The sequence below is a fragment of the Phoxinus phoxinus genome, assembly GCF_949152265.1.
Source record: "Phoxinus phoxinus genome assembly, chromosome: 24".
NCBI lineage: Eukaryota > Metazoa > Chordata > Actinopteri > Cypriniformes > Leuciscidae > Phoxinus > Phoxinus phoxinus.
The window spans coordinates 20,576,447-20,594,195 of NC_136899.1; the positions used below are offsets into that span (position 1 = coordinate 20,576,447).

Below are 17,749 nucleotides of genomic sequence, written 5' to 3' on the forward strand. Positions count from 1 at the left end.
ACATCGACTCCGTTCTCTTTTATCTGCTTAAAGCCAACAACTCATTGTCTTTTCACACTTTTACACACGTTGAACGCAGACACAACAACCTTTGTTTCTCACTGCCCTGTTCAACTGATTCCCGCACCATCTTTAATCTTGTGGCGCTCAATATCATACATTTCTGCCCTTAATTTGATCTCATTTGACAAAACACCGGTGTACCAAATTTCGCAAGCTTGCTTTTGAGACTTCCCCATATTGGCCGCTTATCTGTTCTCTGTGGATTTCTCTTTTACGCGCGTTCTCTTTATTTGTCAGGCGTCCCCGACAAACCCGATCTTTCTTTTAACCCAAATCGGACGGGTTACACTATTAGTGTCCTCCTAATTACGGTTTACCAAAAAAAATCTGTTACGACTTTCTTGGTTCCCCCTAATTAGCCTCAGCACCCAAAAATAACTTGCTCCGTGGTGGAACAATTAATTTCCAGGTACCTATCTGTGTGAAATGTCCTGGTCTGTCACAGTTCTCAATTAATTCCAGATTATTTATCTGCTTGAAATATCTTGTTCTGTCACAGACCTCAATTAATTTCAGATTATTTCCTTGTATCTGTTTGAAATATCTTGATCTGTACGTAGATCTCAATTAATTTCAGATTACATACCACAGAAACAGTTCTCAGCCAATATGGTTCAATTTCACTCTTCCCCCAATTAAACTTAATTTAATTATACCTTACCCAGAGATATGTTGTTCGGAGCCACCTGAGTTCTTTTGATTCCAGTGGTCGATCCTCCCGGGGCTCTGACATCGGCCGGCCTCTCTCTCTTAAGTTTACGAGGTAGAGCTGGAACTTACTCAGTCCAGGTGGCCAAACACCGTCCGATCTCAGGTCCAGGAGGCATCGTCCAAGGAATCCCACTATTCTGACACCAAATTGTTGTGGCAAAAATTCATCAAACAAACATCACTGCGTAAGGGAGACTCAGAGTCAAATTATAAAAATTAGAAGTATTTATTCTTGCAAGAATAGGAGCAGTCTAATACACAGTTGTTACCCTGTGCAGAAGAGTGACACACCCCACAGACTGAACCAGCTTTTTATCCTAATCTCCAAGGTCTTCTTCCCCCCCCAGAGCCATCCTCCCAGTAGTTTTCCATCCAGTAGGTTTCCATAGACAAAGAAGCCATAACACTAGTTTCGATTCGTCACTAGAGCCAACTCCTAAGCCCTCCTTCACCAAATGGCCTTCTGATATCTAGGTCAGAGGTCCTTGTTCGTCTGTTCTCTGGAGTGTCTCTCCCTTCTGCCTCCCCAGGTACATAAACATCATCTTCTCTCACTACAAGTGAGAGACACACATGTGACATTCTTTGAATCATCTATATTTTACTAAAGATCAATGAATATCATAAAACCGCCACTACAGTATTGTTTCCCATTTTAAATCGGAATGAAATCCTGGTGTTGTCCCTCATAATATGGTATAACCGGTTTTACATATACCATGGCAAGCCTAGTTGCCACCCCTCATTCTGCACTTGCCACCTCAAGTATAAAATCCTGGACACATCCCTGCTCCTAATACTTTCACCTTCACAACCAGTCTCCCGTCGGTCTGACAGCGACGCTGCGGTAGGAAAAGTCCAGTTAGCACAGCTTGACTTGGAAATTGCAATCACTCCGATATTATTACAGAAACATATGAACGAAAACGTTGCTTTATATCTTGCAGGGCTGGGCACCGAGTCTCGATACTTTTTAGGTACCGACCCAATTGCCTCGATACTATCGAGTATCGAAAAATGACATGTTGTTCGGTTCCAGATTTCGATACCTAAGGAGTTAACTCGTCAACGTCAGTGCTCAAACAAATACATATGAAATGCACAACGACACACATAAAGTCGCTCACGCACATACACACAAACTCTATTCACACGAAACACGCGGAACTCTCCGCGCACACTCATATGAGACGCGCGCGCGCACGCACAAACTCTCGACACGCACACACACAAACTCTCCGCGCACATATTCATATGAGACGCGAGCACACACACATAATACCTTAAAGATGTGGAAAAATCGATCAAAAGTGTGGGTACATTTCTCCAGACTCGATGCCAACAGCGCGCGCGATGCAGTATTGCTGGAAAGACCGGTACCACGACAAACACGATGAAGACCTTGACAGTGCACGGAGTAAACATAAGAGCAGAAAGTTGCTCCGTCTTCGACTGGTAAATGAAGAGTTCTCTTACGTAGAGTTCTCTCGTACTGCGTCGAAGAACGCTACGCTACGGGAAAGATATTTCTTTGTCGAGATTGAAGCCAAAAATTAATCCTTAATTTTGTAATATTGTAAAACGCTTTTCTGAAGCATACAACCTAGGCGGAGCAATACAGCTCACCCATTGGCTGCTCTGCCAGAAAAGCACAGCCTATGCGAGGCCAGGACGCTGACCAATGAGGACGCTTCGCGCCCTTCTGCGTCACCTCCCGCCCAAACAGGCGTGGCCTAGGCCTATAAATACGAGCATAGCTGTCTAACACGCCGATTTTCTTAAATTCACGAAGCTGCACGCATCGTTGGATTGGATTCGAGCCGCCACAGCCGTTTGGAACAAGCACCTCAGCAGGACGCGCCTCTTACCTGAAGCCGCTGGTCATCGCCGCCTTCAGCCGCCGTTCCCTGCTGCGCTTCTCCGGCGTGGAATATCCTTTACATTATGTGTGTGTGTTTTGTGTGTGTGTTCGCCGTCGCGTCACACAGTTTTTCCACACTAAAAGAGCCGAGCGTCTTTTTCAAGATGTCTCGCACCTCCTGTGGCTCGTGTAGAGCCCCGCTCAGCGACGGGGACCACGTGCTTGTGTTTCCTGCCTGTGAGTATCACGCAGCTTCAGCTCTCGTCGATGGCGGCTGCCATCACTGTGATTTGATGCCTACGGTGACTCTGCGGACTCGCCTGGCGTTCATTTACTGAAGCTGCACCCTTTTCCGCCCGCTGTAGTGCCGCGCCGTGAAAAGCGCCGTGCTCAGCGGAGCCCGGAACCTCCCTTCACCACGAGATGCTCGCCGCTGCTGCCGCTAGCTTCTCCGCCCGCTTCGCTCGACTCTCTGACCGACGGACAAGGGCCGCTGTGTGCCGCCGCGTCCGTCATGGATGAGGAAGATGAAGCCGTGTCTGTGAAGGACGACTGCTGTTCTCTCCTCGCTTCGGGTAGCGAGGGATGGGCGAGCTCCGAGGATCTCCCCTCCCCCGCCGCTCGTGAGCGTCGACGGAGAAAGACCAGCATCGATGCGCTTACCGGCTGGATGGCTGCTTTTCTGCAGAGGAACGTACGTTACCGTCCTCACGACCCGCGCCTTTTTCTTCCTGAATTCACGAGGAAATCGCGGAGTCCCGGAAAGCCCCGTTTTCAGCCAGGATGCGCACTTCTGCTTCGAGGAAAGCTACAGTGTTAAAATCCCGCCGCGGCCGGATTTCACTAAAATGTCTCGCTCGCACAGTCCCAACATTCGCGACCGTGCCAGTGTATTTTGCAGTCACCAAATCGGCATCAATGCCCGTTTGCCTGCACACAGACGCCGTTTTCACGACGCCCCAGGTAAATCTGAAAATGTATTTACTGGTGTCCCGGCCACGGCCGATGGTGTAATGTGTGTATCCGTAATGCCCACGACCTAGTGCCCATTCGTACACACAAGCACAGCCCTACACAATACAGGGCTTGCACACATAAAATCGACCCGTGTCGGTTGTGCTTCACATGTAAGTTAGTGAACGTGCCCGCTTTTCAGTGCCCACAATCACTACACACTGCATGTCCCGTGGTTTCTGTAAAAACGAAACGAATGCACGGTCAGTCGGTTCTGATAGACAGTACTCTCTGTGCTACACGGTGTCCCGGCCACAGCCGATGATGTAATGTGTGTATCCGTAATGCCCACGACCTAGTGCCCATTCGTACACACAAGCACAGCCCTACACATACAGGGTTTGCACACATAAATCGACTCATTTCGATTGTGCATTATATGTAGTGAGCGTGCCCGTTTTCAAGCGCCCACAATCACTACAAACTACATGTCACACGGTTTCTATGAAACGAAACCAATGCACGGTCAGTCAGTTCTAATAGACAGTACTTCCCAGTGCTATAAATGTACCCGCGTTCACGCACCCACATTTATTCTCAAACATGCCGAGCCGTACGGGGCTCGCACCGCGCGCTCTCTCTTTCACCTGAGAGAGCTGAGAGCGCGCGCGGGCTGCCCGCTCGATTAAGCGCGCCCCCGCATCACGCTGCAATGGCGCCCATGTTACAGCACACGACTGCTCTCGTGTCGCCGCCATTTCGCGACCAGAGCCCGGTTTTTCAACCCGTGCAAGCACAGCCCTGAACAACGCAGGGTCTGCACACATAAAATCGGCTCATGCCGATTGTGTTTTACATGTAGTGAGCGTGACCCACTGCCAAGTGCCCACAACCACTACACACTGCACGTTCCGCGGTTTTCTGTAAAAACGAAACTAACGAACGGTCAGTCAGTACACAAAAACAGTGTTCCCGGTGTTATAAATGTGCCCGCCACCAAGCGCCCACGTTTATTCAAAAACATCACGAGCCCTACGGGACTCGTCCCGCGCGCTCTCTCTCGACACAGAGAGCTGAGCGCGCGCGGGATGCATACTGTGTTAAACATGCCCCCCGCCTCACACGCCACGGCGTCCATGTCACAGCACACGGTTGCTCTCGTGTCGCCGCCATTTCGCGACCAGGGCCCAGATTACATTCAACCCCTAGTCACACGTGCAGATGCATGGGAATGACTTCCCGGGGTCTCAGAATGGGTGCTAGAGACTATAAAAAGAGGCTATTCGCTACAGTTTCATCGACGCCCTCCCCGTTTCACGGAGAAAGTCGAAACTACGGTGAAAACAGAAGTAGCACATCTACTTCGAGCCGAAATAGCGAAGCTATTGAGCAAAGGGGCCATAGAGCCTTTATCTCAAGCTCAGAGCGAAGGGGGTCTGTACAGCAGATATTTTCTGGAACCGAAAAAGACGGGGGTCTCAGACCCATTTTAGATCTCAGGCATCTGAACAAAGCGCTGACAAAGCGAAAGTTCAGAATGCTCACGACCAGAGCTTTCCTCGCGCAGATTCGCCGAGGAGACTGGTTTATGGCAATAGATCTGAAAGACGCGTATTTTCATACAAATTGCGTCACGTCACAGGCGATTTTTGAGATTCGCCTTCGGGGGCCAGGCATATCAGTACACAGTCCTGCCATTCGGCCTGTCTCTAGCACCTCGTACATTTACAGTGTGCATGGACGCGGCGCTGGCACCTCTGAGACTCCGCGGCATTCGAATTCTGAATTATTTGGACGATTGGCTGATTCTAGCTCAATCACCTTCAGAACGCATCCGCCACAAGACCCTAATTCTCGATCACCTCGAGTGCTTAGGTCTGAGAGTCAATTGGGAGAAAAGTTCACTGTTTCCCAGTCAAAGGATCTCCTTTTTAGGACTGGATCTGAACTCACTGTCTATGACAGCACAGCTGTCATCACAGCGCAGGCAAAATACCCTGCAAATGGCGAAATCCTTCCTCAGCGGCCACATAGTGCCACTCAGGAGATTTCAGAAAATGCTGGGCCTCATGGCCTCAGCCTCAACAGTGCTGCAGTTGGGCCTGCTGCGCATGCGCCCACTACAGTTCTGGTTGAGAGCGCGCGTACCGCGCCGAGCATGGTTACACGGTCGTTATCGCCTCAAGGTCACTCAGGAATGCATTTCAGCCCTGACACCATGGAGAGCGTCAGACTGGTACCGGTCAGGTGTAAGCCTGGGGACTTCCTCGAGCCTGAAGGTGGTGTCCACGGACGCGTCCACCTCAGGCTGGGGAGCACTGCTCGACGGCAGTCCGCTCTTTGGCCAGTGGTCAGAGCGAGCCGAACTACCGCACATAAACTGCCTGGAAATGATGGCAGTGGACTTTGCGCTGAGGCGCTTCTGTCCCCGGATAAAAGGACACCACGTCCTGGTCCGCTCGGACAACATGTCGGTAGTAGCCTACATAAACCGCCAGGGTGGCGTGAGATCCCGGAACCTATTCAGGTTAGCGGAACGCATACTGGTGTGGGCCCAGCACAACCTGCGCTCGTTAAGAGCAATGCACGTGCCAGGCCACTTGAACGTAGGCCCGGACAGACTCTCACGGAACAACGTTCCTACGGGAGAGTGGTCCCTACACACACAGACAGTGCGTCTGCTGTGGAAAAAGTTCGGCAGAGCGGAAATAGACCTGTTTGCAAACCAGGAAAACGCTCATTGCCCAGAATTCTTTTCGAAGAGCGCGAACGCGCTGGCCAGAGTCTGGCCCCGCCGCCCGCTCTATGCTTTTCCTCCTGTCTCACTCCTGCCTCAAGTGCTGGAGCGTATCAAGGAGAGCGGATGCTCAGTACTGCTAGTTGCTCCATTCTGGACGAATCAGACCTGGTTCCCAGCTTTGATGCGACTGAAAAGTACTGCCCCGTGGCCGATTCCAGTGAGGAGAGACCTCCTCTCACAGGCCAAGGGCTCGATTCTGCATCCTCACCCCGAGCTTTGGTCCCTACACGTATGGGCCATAATCGGGTACCCGCTAACCTCCCAAGAGGAGTGTTAGACACGATCGAACAAGCTAGGGCTCCGTCTACTAGACGGCTCTACGCTTCCAAATGGTCGGTGTTCTCTGGATGGTGTTCAGATCAAGGTCTGTCACCACTTCAGTGTGGAGAACCGGAGATTCTCTCCTTCTTGCAAGAGCTATTGGATAAGGGAAGAACCCCATCCACGCTCAAAGTCTATGTGGCTGCCATATCAGCGTTCGTTAATCCAACGCTTGGCCGTTCACTAGGCAGGAACGACCTGGTGGTCCGCTTCCTGAGAGGCGCCAGGAGGTTAAACCCTCCAAGGCCTCCTTCAGTCCCCGTTTGGGACCTTTCTACAGTGTTGAACGCTATGAAAGGGGCCCCTTTCGAGCCTATTCACTCAGTTGACATGAAACACCTGTCTCTCAAGACCGTGTTTCTTTTGGCTCTCGCTTCAGTGAAGCGTGTGGGAGACTTGCAAGCGCTCTCAGTGAGAGCTTCTTGTATGGAGTTCAGGCCAAACGACTCTATAGTCGTATTGAAACCGAAGCATGGGTACGTGCCTAAGTCCCTCAACACACCGTTCAGGGCTCAGGTCATCTCCCTGTCGGCCATGCCGGCCTCAGAGGACGGAAATAGCTCCCTTTGCCCGGTCAGGGCATTAAGAGCTTACGTGTCCCGCTCCGCTGTTTTTCGACAGACGGAGCAGCTCTTTGTTTCGTTCAGCGGGCACTCCAAGGGACGAGCCGCAACGAAACAGAGTCTATCTCGATGGGTAGTGGACGCCATTGCGCTAGCCTACGCATCTAGAGGCTTGGAATGCCCTTTGGGCATCAGAGCACATTCCACGAGAGGCATGGCCTCTTCATGGGCTTGGTATAGCGGAATCTCGTTACATGATATCTGTATGGCGGCAGGCTGGGCCTCCCCGTCTACATTTATTAGGTTCTATAACCTAGAGGTTCCTGCGTTGCAGGCTAAACTGCTCTCGGTCTAGAAGACTATGTATAAGTGTTCCTGCCCCGCGCTGCGGCCCAGGTCACTTCAATGGTAATATGTACAAGTGCTCCTGCCCCGCGCTGCGGCCCAGGTCACTTCAATGCCTAATATGTATAAGTGTTCCTGCCCCGCGCTGCGGCCCAGGTCACTTCAATGTTTAAGCATCACTCACTGACAATGTGTCCCATGAGCATGCTATTACCCTTCATATATATCTATATTTACATATATATGCTATTATGCCTTAAGAGGCACTACTATAAGGGATGATGCTATTTTAGCCGCTCTCCCTATACTTCTTGGGGTAGGCGCTTGTATACCAGGGCGCGCGCGCCCTTAGGTGTCTGTGTCGATCCAAGAACACGCACGGCGGTTTGCATAGGGTTCCCGTAGCGTTCTTCGACGCAGTACGAGAGAACTCTACGTAAGAGAACGTACTCGGTTACTAACGTAACCTCGGTTCTCTCTAGGAGAGGGAACGAGTACTGCGTCTCATGCCGTGCGTGTCCACGCTGCGTCGCTTCATTGACGAAAATCGGCGTGTTAGACAGCTATGCTCGTATTTATAGGCCTAGGCCACGCCTGTTTGGGCGGGAGGTGACGCAGAAGGGCGCGAAGCGTCCTCATTGGTCAGCGTCCTGGCCTCGCATAGGCTGTGCTTTTCTGGCAGAGCAGCCAATGGGTGAGCTGTATTGCTCCGCCTAGGTTGTATGCTTCAGAAAAGCGTTTTACAATATTACAAAATTAAGGATTAATTTTTGGCTTCAATCTCGACAAAGAAATATCTTTCCCGTAGCGTAGCGTTCTTCGACGCAGTACTCGTTCCCTCTCCTAGAGAGAACCGAGGTTACGTTAGTAACCGAGTACGATATCTTGTTGATCACTCGGACAGTGTTTATATTGCAATAAATAATAACCTACTGAATGTACACTGCCGTTCAAAAATGTGTTGGTTAATGGTTAGTCAGATTTTTTTTTCAGTAAGGATGCATTAAAGTTATCAAAGGTGACATTAAAACATGTGTAATGTTACAAAATATTTCGTTTTTAAATAAATGCTTTTCTTTTGATTTTTTTATTCATAAAAGAATCATGAAAAAAATTATCAGTTTCCAAAATATTAAGCAGCAAACCGTTTTCATATTCTGAAGGGTCATGTGACACTGAAGTAATGATTTTGAACATTCAGCTTTGACATCACAGGAATAAATTACATTTTGAAATATATTAGATACGATTTTAAATTGTAATACTATTTCACAATATTACTAAAGTTTTACTGTATTTTTTTATTTAAAAATTCAGCTTTGGTGAGCATGAGCGCTTTATAAAACATTTTTTATTCCTTTGTGCACTGGCTAAGGAGCATGAGTCAAACTGAAAAAATAAAAATAAATACATAAAAAATAAAAGTTTTTCTGAGGTAATATGTTATGTAATCTTGTTAAAATGGATTTCATAAAATTGGTATCGAAAAAAGTATCGTTAGGAACCGGTATCGAAACTGAGGTATCGAAATTGGCATCGGATCGAAAGATTTTGAACGATGCCCAGCCCTATGCAAATAACAAAACATTTAAGTTAACCTACCATACTCTTGTGTGCTTTCATCTTCACCATGAGTGTGTGACAGAGTGAAGAGGTGTAGTTGTTTTTTAAAGTAAAATTTAGAACTGTTGGATTATGAAGCACAGGTATTGAAAGCTTTTTAAATTTCTTTATTATTTTTTATGACTGATAAATCTCCAATTGAAATTTAGACATTTCTGTGTAGAATTGTGGCTTGAACGTGTTGATCTGAACTGAGAGAGTTAAGAGTGTGTCGTTGTTCTCTACAGGTTGTGGGATTGTGGAGTCACAGATGAAGGTTGTGCTGCTCTGACTTCAGCTCTGAGATCAAACCCCTCACACCTGAGACAACTGCATCTGTCTGTGAATAAACTAGGAGATTCAGTTCATCTGCTCTCTGCTGTACTGGAGGATCCTCACTGTAAACTGGAGAATCTGCAGTAAGATTGTCTCTGATGGTCACACGTGTCTTTGTCCTCAGTAAGAGTTTTAGGACTAAAATGAGCTTTTAAAATGTTCTGTAAACACTAAATCTCTGCACAGAAATCACAGGTGTACACAAATGAATAATCTCATGATCTGGTATTTTTACATTCTTTTTAAAATAAATCCTTTAAATTTAGTCAGTATTTCGATATATTCATTATGTTCAATACTTTTAGTCTGTTTCACTCTGACTACAATGACAACTCTTTTCCCCCACGTTTACTCAACAGTGTTTTCCATAATGTTTCTGTGCAATAATAGTGTTTCCCAACCCTGATCCTCTAGTTCCCCAGCACTGCACAGTCCTCGCTGAAGTTTCTGCTTTGAACGGCTCTTTCCGTGGCTACAGAAATACAATTATTCAAAGTAGCTTTTCAAACACTACTAATATGAAAGATAATAAGCAAAGGAAATGTAATAACTTCATGCTGATCTTCATGATCTTATATGCAGGGAAACACCTGAACGTCTGCGGAACAGTAATGAATAAAGTAACATGGTCAGCTCGGTCCATTGAGCTCTGTAACACCGCTCCGTTTCGTCCCACTGTACGTGTGTTTGGCTTCCCATACAACTCGATACAACTAACCGCCATTGACTCAAGAGTTTGAGATGCGCCAAATTAAACAGAAGTGCAGACACACAACTTCCTTTTCAAGGGAAATTAGCCATCATCAACTACCGAAATCTTTTCTTATTTCAGTAATGCGTATGAATGATTTTCACCAAGGTTGATCAATGTTTTTCGTTTCAATAGTGTTGAGGCTTTTCAATAATGGTTGCCTATACGGCCCTTCATACTGGAGATCTCATATTTATCTCCTCTAAAGTTTAGAAGAAATCTCAGCAACATCACACACTGCGCTCAGATTTCTCTCCTAAACTAAAGACCCTGGAGATCTCATATTTGTCTCTTCCAAAGTTTCAGACAAGAATGAACATTGATATAGTTCATTTGTACAGTATGGTGTACTGGCAGTATAGTTTTATATAATTAGTGTAGAAATTTGTGAAATGCTTATAAATTATTAAATGTTTAAGTTTTATAGACTCCATTATTACACATTTTTCAAGTGTCCAGACATATATTGTTGTCCATTTAATATGAAGACACAATTTTATTAGTCTTTTTCATTATAATATATATTATAACATTTCTAAAGACACTTATTTACAGTTTTTGTAATAAACATTTATGTGTTAAACTGCAAGCATGAAGTTATAAGGCAACCCAAATAATAGAAATAAATGATAAAAATTAAAATGGTCTTAAGATAAAAGCTTCAGGTCAGGGGCATTCAGTCCGTATACTGTCAGCTGTGAATGCTCTGCAGACCCGAGCCATTTAAGAGAATGAGTTTGTGGACTCGCAAATTAATATTAACACTATAAATAATATGACTATAAATTCCAAATAAAGCTTACATAATAAAATGATGGTAATGCATAAGTAACTGTCCGTCATTTATTTATTTGCCAATCGACTGTAAAAAAATGTTTTTCAAATAAGTGCCAGTTCTAAATTAAATTGAATTAATAATAAAAAAATAACAAAAAGTAATACATTATTAGCCAACTGTGTGATTTTGTATATGTACATTTCTGAAATACATAACTTGGACAGTCACCTCTGAGAACAGATTACTCTAAATTGTAATGTAGATGTGCATTTTCTGTAAAGCTGCTTTGAAACAATATGTATTGTGAAAAGCGCTATACAAATAAATGTGAAATTAATTGAAAAGTTATGGAGGCTTTTTTGGGTAAGTGTATCCACAACGTTGCCGCCTACGTTCTGTTATTATGCATCATCATCATTGTTCCGCGTTCTCATTGGTTTGCTGGCATTTGTGGGATTTCATGTGAAAGGAAAGCTGACTGTGAATAGAGATACAGGGATGACATCAAAACCTGGAAGACTAATTCGCCACTGGTTGCCTCGAATTTATGGAAGCTTGTTTCCACCACGGAATAAAACTATTTAAAAGATAATTGTGACTTTTTATCTCGCAATTTTTTCTTGCAATTGCTATTTATGTCACGCAATTGCAAGTTTGGCCCTGTCACAAATGGCACCCTAAACACTCGCGGTCTTCCTCTGAGTCCGCACTTACGTGACGTAACGCCGCTTTGACTGTCGGGAAGAAGTCTGCTGTGGAGCATCTAGGGCGCATATCGACCGCAGAGGGGCGCTCGTGACTACCCTTCTGAAACCTAAAATTACTGAACGGGACACCCTACGGTCTCATGGACTTAACAGGCACGCGGAAGTCATTGTATGTTTAAAAGACTGAAAGTGCATGAAGTTTGCCTTTTGGGACAGGGCCGAGTGGATTGATTCTAACAAAATTAAACGCCTCTGATTGGCCACTGCGTTTAATAGACCAACAAACATGACTGTGATTGGCTACATTTCTCACCGCTGTAAAATCATATTGTAAATGGAAACATTTGAAGTTCTCCAGAGCGCAAACACAAAAACACACTTGAGTGTTTGCCAGTATGATATTATTACAGAATTAACTGAGGTGCTCTTGCATTCGTTTGAGAGTGATTGTTTAAATTTGACTGATGTTTTTTACCCATGTTTTAATTTAACAATAATTATTTGTGATTGAGCATTAATTGACAGACCCCTGCAGTGCGGCTGCGGACCCTTGTGTTAAACTGATCTGATCTGAACTGAGAGAGTGAAGAGTGTGTCGTTGTTCTCTACAGGTTGAGTGGTTGTGGAGTCACAGATGAAGGTTGTGCTGCTCTGACTTCAGCTCTGAGATCAAACCCCTCACACCTGAGAGAACTGAATCTGTCTGGGAATAAACTAGGAGATTCAGACATGAAGCTTCTCTCTGATCTGAAGAATGATCCACATTATAAACTGGAGACACTATGTTGTAAGTAGATAATTTACTACAGATTACAAAATACAGTAATTTGTAACATATTTCGTCAGATTACACAAGCTTTGTAACCTATAATCTAAATAATGTAGAATACTTTGGAATACTAATAAGGTTTGTAACACAAAGGGTCCACCAGACATGGGACTTGGTTTTCCCCTGCATATTATTTTTAACAACATCAGTTTTACACAGTATTTCTTGAAGAAGAAAAAATATATCTTTAGAAAAAAAATGATAACCTTAATTTTCTTTTTACTGATGCAACACAATGCATTAAAAGCTGGGGTGTGTACACTTTTTTTAAATTGCATGAACCGGATCAATTTGTTTTGTCTTCTGTGAAACGGGGAAGTATTCGCATCTGAAGGGCAGTACTAAATGAAAAAAAGATGATCTTTAAACAAAATGTACACATTATAATCCTGTTTAAAGTTTACACCCCCTGCTCTTAATGCATTGTTTCCTTGAGCATCAGTAAATGTTTTCACCTTTTGTAATAGTTGTGTGTGAGTCACTCAATTGTCCTTAATGTAAAAAGTTGGATCTCAAAATCATAGTCATTGTTGGAAAGGTGTCAAATATGCAGAAGATGCTGGAAAACCTAAAAATGTGCAATACTTGGAGGATTTTTCTGGAGAACAGCGGGCAGTGTAACTGCTCAGTTATTTTTCCTAGATCCTGTAATAAACATTATTTGTTCTCATTGTTCTGTTCTAAACTACATATGCTGTATAATCATGTAATCAGTGAGTACATCGATGTTGTCTGACAGGAGGTCTGCTCTGACTCTAGACTCCGGACAATTTTACAATTACAAGATTACAATTAATTGAGAGAGAAGTTTCTGTTCATCACATCATTCATATAATGCGAATAATCTCAACCTTTGGTTTCCACTACGGTAAGTGTGAAGTGATCCTGACACGATGATCTGTTCACAATGGTCTTGATCAGGATCTTCCTCATCTTGTCGTTCACCCGCGAGCAGAACAACAGCTCTGATGCTCTCCTCACCTTTATATCTCTGGCTGCAATATTAATGTACTCTGTATGTATCTCTGCCTGTGTTTGTTCTGGAATGAATCTACTGATGTGATGTGATCGCAGTAATGTCTCATCCTCCATATGTGACTGTGTGTGTCTCATCCTCCTCCATATGTGACTGTGTGTGTCTCATCCTCCATATGTGACTGTGTGTGTCTCATCCTCCATATGTGACTGTGTGTGTCTCATCCTCCATATGTGACTGTGTGTGTCTCATCCTCCATATGTGACTGTGTGTGTCTCATCCTCCATATGTGACTGTGTGTGTCTCATCCTCCATATGTGACTGTGTGTGTCTCATCCTCCATATGTGACTGTGTGTGTCTCATCCTCCATATGTGACTGTGTGTGTCTCATCCTCCATATGTGACTGTGTGTGTCTCATCCTCCATATGTGACTGTGTGTGTCTCATCCTCCATATGTGACTGTGTGTGTTTTATTGTATTTTCCTCAGTGTGAATAAGGAGCCGCTACAGAGACGTCACAGTCAACAGAGACTGAAGACACAGAGACGTCACAGCGATCTCACTCGTGTGTGTGTGTGTGTGTGTGTGTGTGTGTGTGTGTGTGTGTGTGTGTGTGTGTGTGTGTGTGTGTGTGTGTGTGTGTGTGTGTGTGTGTGTGTGTGACTTCACTGCAGTTTCTTGTTTGGATCTTTTTGTGGGTCTGATTTTTTTAACTACAGATGACATCAGATTTCCACAATGATCTAATAGAGGACTTGAACTCACTAATAAATAATGTAAGATTCTTCTATTTGTGATGACTCATGAAAACTGCTGAAGACGCATCTTTTTGTAGACTAAACTGGGAATGGTCGCATCACTTGCATATTGTTGGTTTTATTGCTTCTATTGCTCTCCTCATTTATATGTCGCTTTGGATAAAAGTGTCTGCTAAATGATCACATGTAAATGTTTTTATATGTGGACTTCAATGCAGTCAATCAGGTCTTAGCACAGGCCTATAGAAGTGTAATGTTCAGACTCAACATATCATTTTAAAATGATTAAACAATATCGATATTAGGCTATAGATTGAAAATATGTCTGAGAGACAGACACACAGTCCATTCTATGGGATTTAGAAACTATCCAAAGTCCAACAACAAATTATCACAACACGTGCTTTTTTTTTCATGAATGTAAATTTGCACTGAAATTACAACTGCAATAATAATGTTATGAAATTAATGTTTTAAATATAACATTTTGAATATAGAAATATTAAATATTGGAAATAATGAAATTATAATTTTATGCAGGTTACGGTTACAGCAAGTCTTAAAGGGATAGTTCACTTTAAAATGAAAATTATGGCATCATATACTCACCCTCAAGTTGTTTCAAACCTGTATGAATTTCTTTCTTCTGCTGAACACAAAGGAAGATATTTTGAAGAATGTCAGTAACCAAACAGTTGACTGTTACCATTGACTGCCATAGTAGGAAATACTATGGCAGTCCATTATAACAGTTAAAGGTGCTGATGTTATTCTTCCGTTTTTTCTTTAAAAAGTATTTGATGATGTTCGTTTTCTTCTTCTGGTCATGTTAAATCGTTGTTTAGAAACTGGTATTATACCCGAACGGCTAAAACATGCATCAGTATACCCCGTCCCCTTGCTTAAAAAAGAGAACTTGGACCCCTCAGTGCTGGCCAAGTTTAGACCGATTTCCAATTTTTCTTTTTTGACTAAAGACAAGTGTTAGAGAAAATAGTCCTGCAACAATTACAAAGCTTCCTCACTGACAATATGATTTTTGAAACTCTTCAATCTGGGTTTAGAAAACATCATTCGACAGAGACTACACTGCTGAAGGTTTTTAATGATGTACTCATAACCTGTGATTCTGGGGATAATGCAGCTCTTGTGCTCTTAGATTTAACTGCTGCATTTGATACAATAGATCACTCTGTACTTATTGCCCGACTGGAACAGTGCGCAGGCATTACTGGTAGTGCATTGGACTGGTTTATATCTTATTTTACTAACAGAAGCTTTTCAGTGAAGATTGGAGAATATTCCTCTAGTAAGGCTGTGCTATTGTGTGGGGTTCCTCAAGGGTCTATTTTGGCCCCCATTCTCTTTTCTTTATACATGCTTCCACTAGGTTCTATTATTAGAAAACACGGGCTGTCATTCCATTTTTACGCTGATGACACTCAAATTTACCTGCCTTTAAAAAACTCGTCAGATAGTCTGGAAACTCTTATGGCCTGTATAGCCGAAGTAAAGACCTGGTTGTCCTCAAACTTTCTGAACCTTAATGAGAGCAAAACGGAAATTATTTTAATTAGACCCTCAGACTACTCCACCATACCTAAAATTCATTTTGGTGGTTTATCTTCTTATGTGAAGCCGTGGGTGAGAAATTTGGGTGTAGTATTTGATGAAGCTTTAAAATTTGAGAGGCAAATAAATTCAGTAGTGAAATCCTGCTTTTTTCAGCTAAGATTACTATCAAAAGTAAAGACATTTCTCTCTTTTAAAAATTTCGAAAAAGTAATACATGCATTTATCTTTTCTAGGCTGGATTATTGTAACTCTCTTTATGCTGGGACTAGCCATTCAGCAATGTCACGACTTCAATTAGTACAAAATCCGGCAGCTAGACTTCTGACGGGTGCAAAAAAACGGAATTATATCACGCCAATTTTACGCTCCTTACATTGGTTGCCAGTGCGTTATAGAGTGGAGTATAAACTTTTAATTTTTGTGTACAAATCTCTAAATAATCTGGCTCCACCATATTTGTCTGCCCTATTGACTGAGCATCATCCGACTAGATCACTACGGTCATCAAATCAGAGACTTCTATCTATCCCTAAGTCAAAACTTAAGTCTAGGGGGGACCGTGCCTTTTCTGTAGTTGGTCCTGGAATGATTTGCCGATTTCAATTAGAGTGGCCACTTCGTTATTTGTTTTTAAATCAAAGCTAAAAACACTTTTATTGGATAAGGCTTTAACACATGATAAAGCATTATTCAATTCTATCTCATCATTTTAAATGGGTGAAGCACTTATCTTATAGTATTCTATTTAAATGTATACCTGTACTGTTGTTGTATTGTTGTTTGTTCTTATGATTTTTATTAATATTGTAAAGCACATTGGACAATGTAAATTGTATTTAATTGTGCTATATAAATAAATTACCATACCATACCCTGAATGGAGTTTTTCTACTAAAATGAATCCGTTATTACCTGTGTGTGAAGGGGTTGTAATCTCACAATACAATGATCCACTTGGTGGGTTTTGCTATTACCTCTGAAAGCAAGTATTCCTATTTCTATGTGATGCTCCGGGTCGGATTTGCCGCGAAATCCAGTGACGTGACTGAGACCTGCATGCGCTCCCGAGCATCTCGCCTCTCGCCTCGTCTACTGACTTTACACTCAACAGCGACGACACTGCAACTTTATGACATGGAGTCTGCTAATACTAGGAAACGACTAGCACAACACAGACTCCAACACAAACTCCACATAATAATAAAAAACAAAAGAAAGCACGCCCACGAGCACTCGGATGTAAACGTATTGGTTGCAATCTGAAACATCACCGCTAGATGCTGCTGAAAACTCCATACAGCACCTTTAACTGTGGTTACCGACATTCTTCAAAATATCTTCCTTTGTGTTCAGCAGAAGAAAGAAATTCATACAGGTTTGAAACAACTTGAGGGTGAGTATATGATGAAATAATTTTCATTTTAAAGTGAACTATTCCTTTAAAGGCACAATATGCTGGATTTCCTTTTTTGTCAAACAGCGACCCCTAGAGTCGCTGTGGAGTACTTGTATTTCACGTTACACTGCACATGTATGGGTGATTCTCCAACTACAGGCACTTTTGTGTCCTTGGCCTTTTTTTGTAAATAAATAAACAAACAAATACATTGTCATTATGAAGTTCATGCTCAACATCCTAGTAACCACCTAATCTTGCCCCTGTTTTCTTTTGAAAATGCTTTTGCAAGGCTGTTTATTAGCAGATTTTGCAGTTTTATGCTTGTCCCCAACTCAGACTGGCAGTCTCTGAATGTTAAAAAATTATATTAAAAGATCGATTTAAAAATATTTTTAACATGTTTATCTTAAGGACAAAT

At 43.3% G+C, this 17,749-nt stretch overlaps 1 protein-coding gene across 1 annotated transcript in view; it reads left to right on the plus strand.

Moving 5' to 3' along the window:
* Nucleotides 1-17,149, plus strand: part of LOC306992611 (NACHT, LRR and PYD domains-containing protein 3-like) — a 55,471-nt gene extending 38,322 nt beyond the window's left edge. Inside the window, exons 8-10 of the mRNA XM_079601726.1 lie at nucleotides 9,469-9,639; nucleotides 12,404-12,579; nucleotides 14,088-17,149. Of these exons, the coding sequence (XP_079457852.1) occupies nucleotides 9,469-9,639; nucleotides 12,404-12,579; nucleotides 14,088-14,092 (352 nt within the window). The 3' untranslated portion in view covers nucleotides 14,093-17,149. The remainder of the gene's footprint in view (nucleotides 1-9,468; nucleotides 9,640-12,403; nucleotides 12,580-14,087) is intronic.
* The last annotated feature ends 600 nt before the right edge of the window (nucleotides 17,150-17,749 follow it).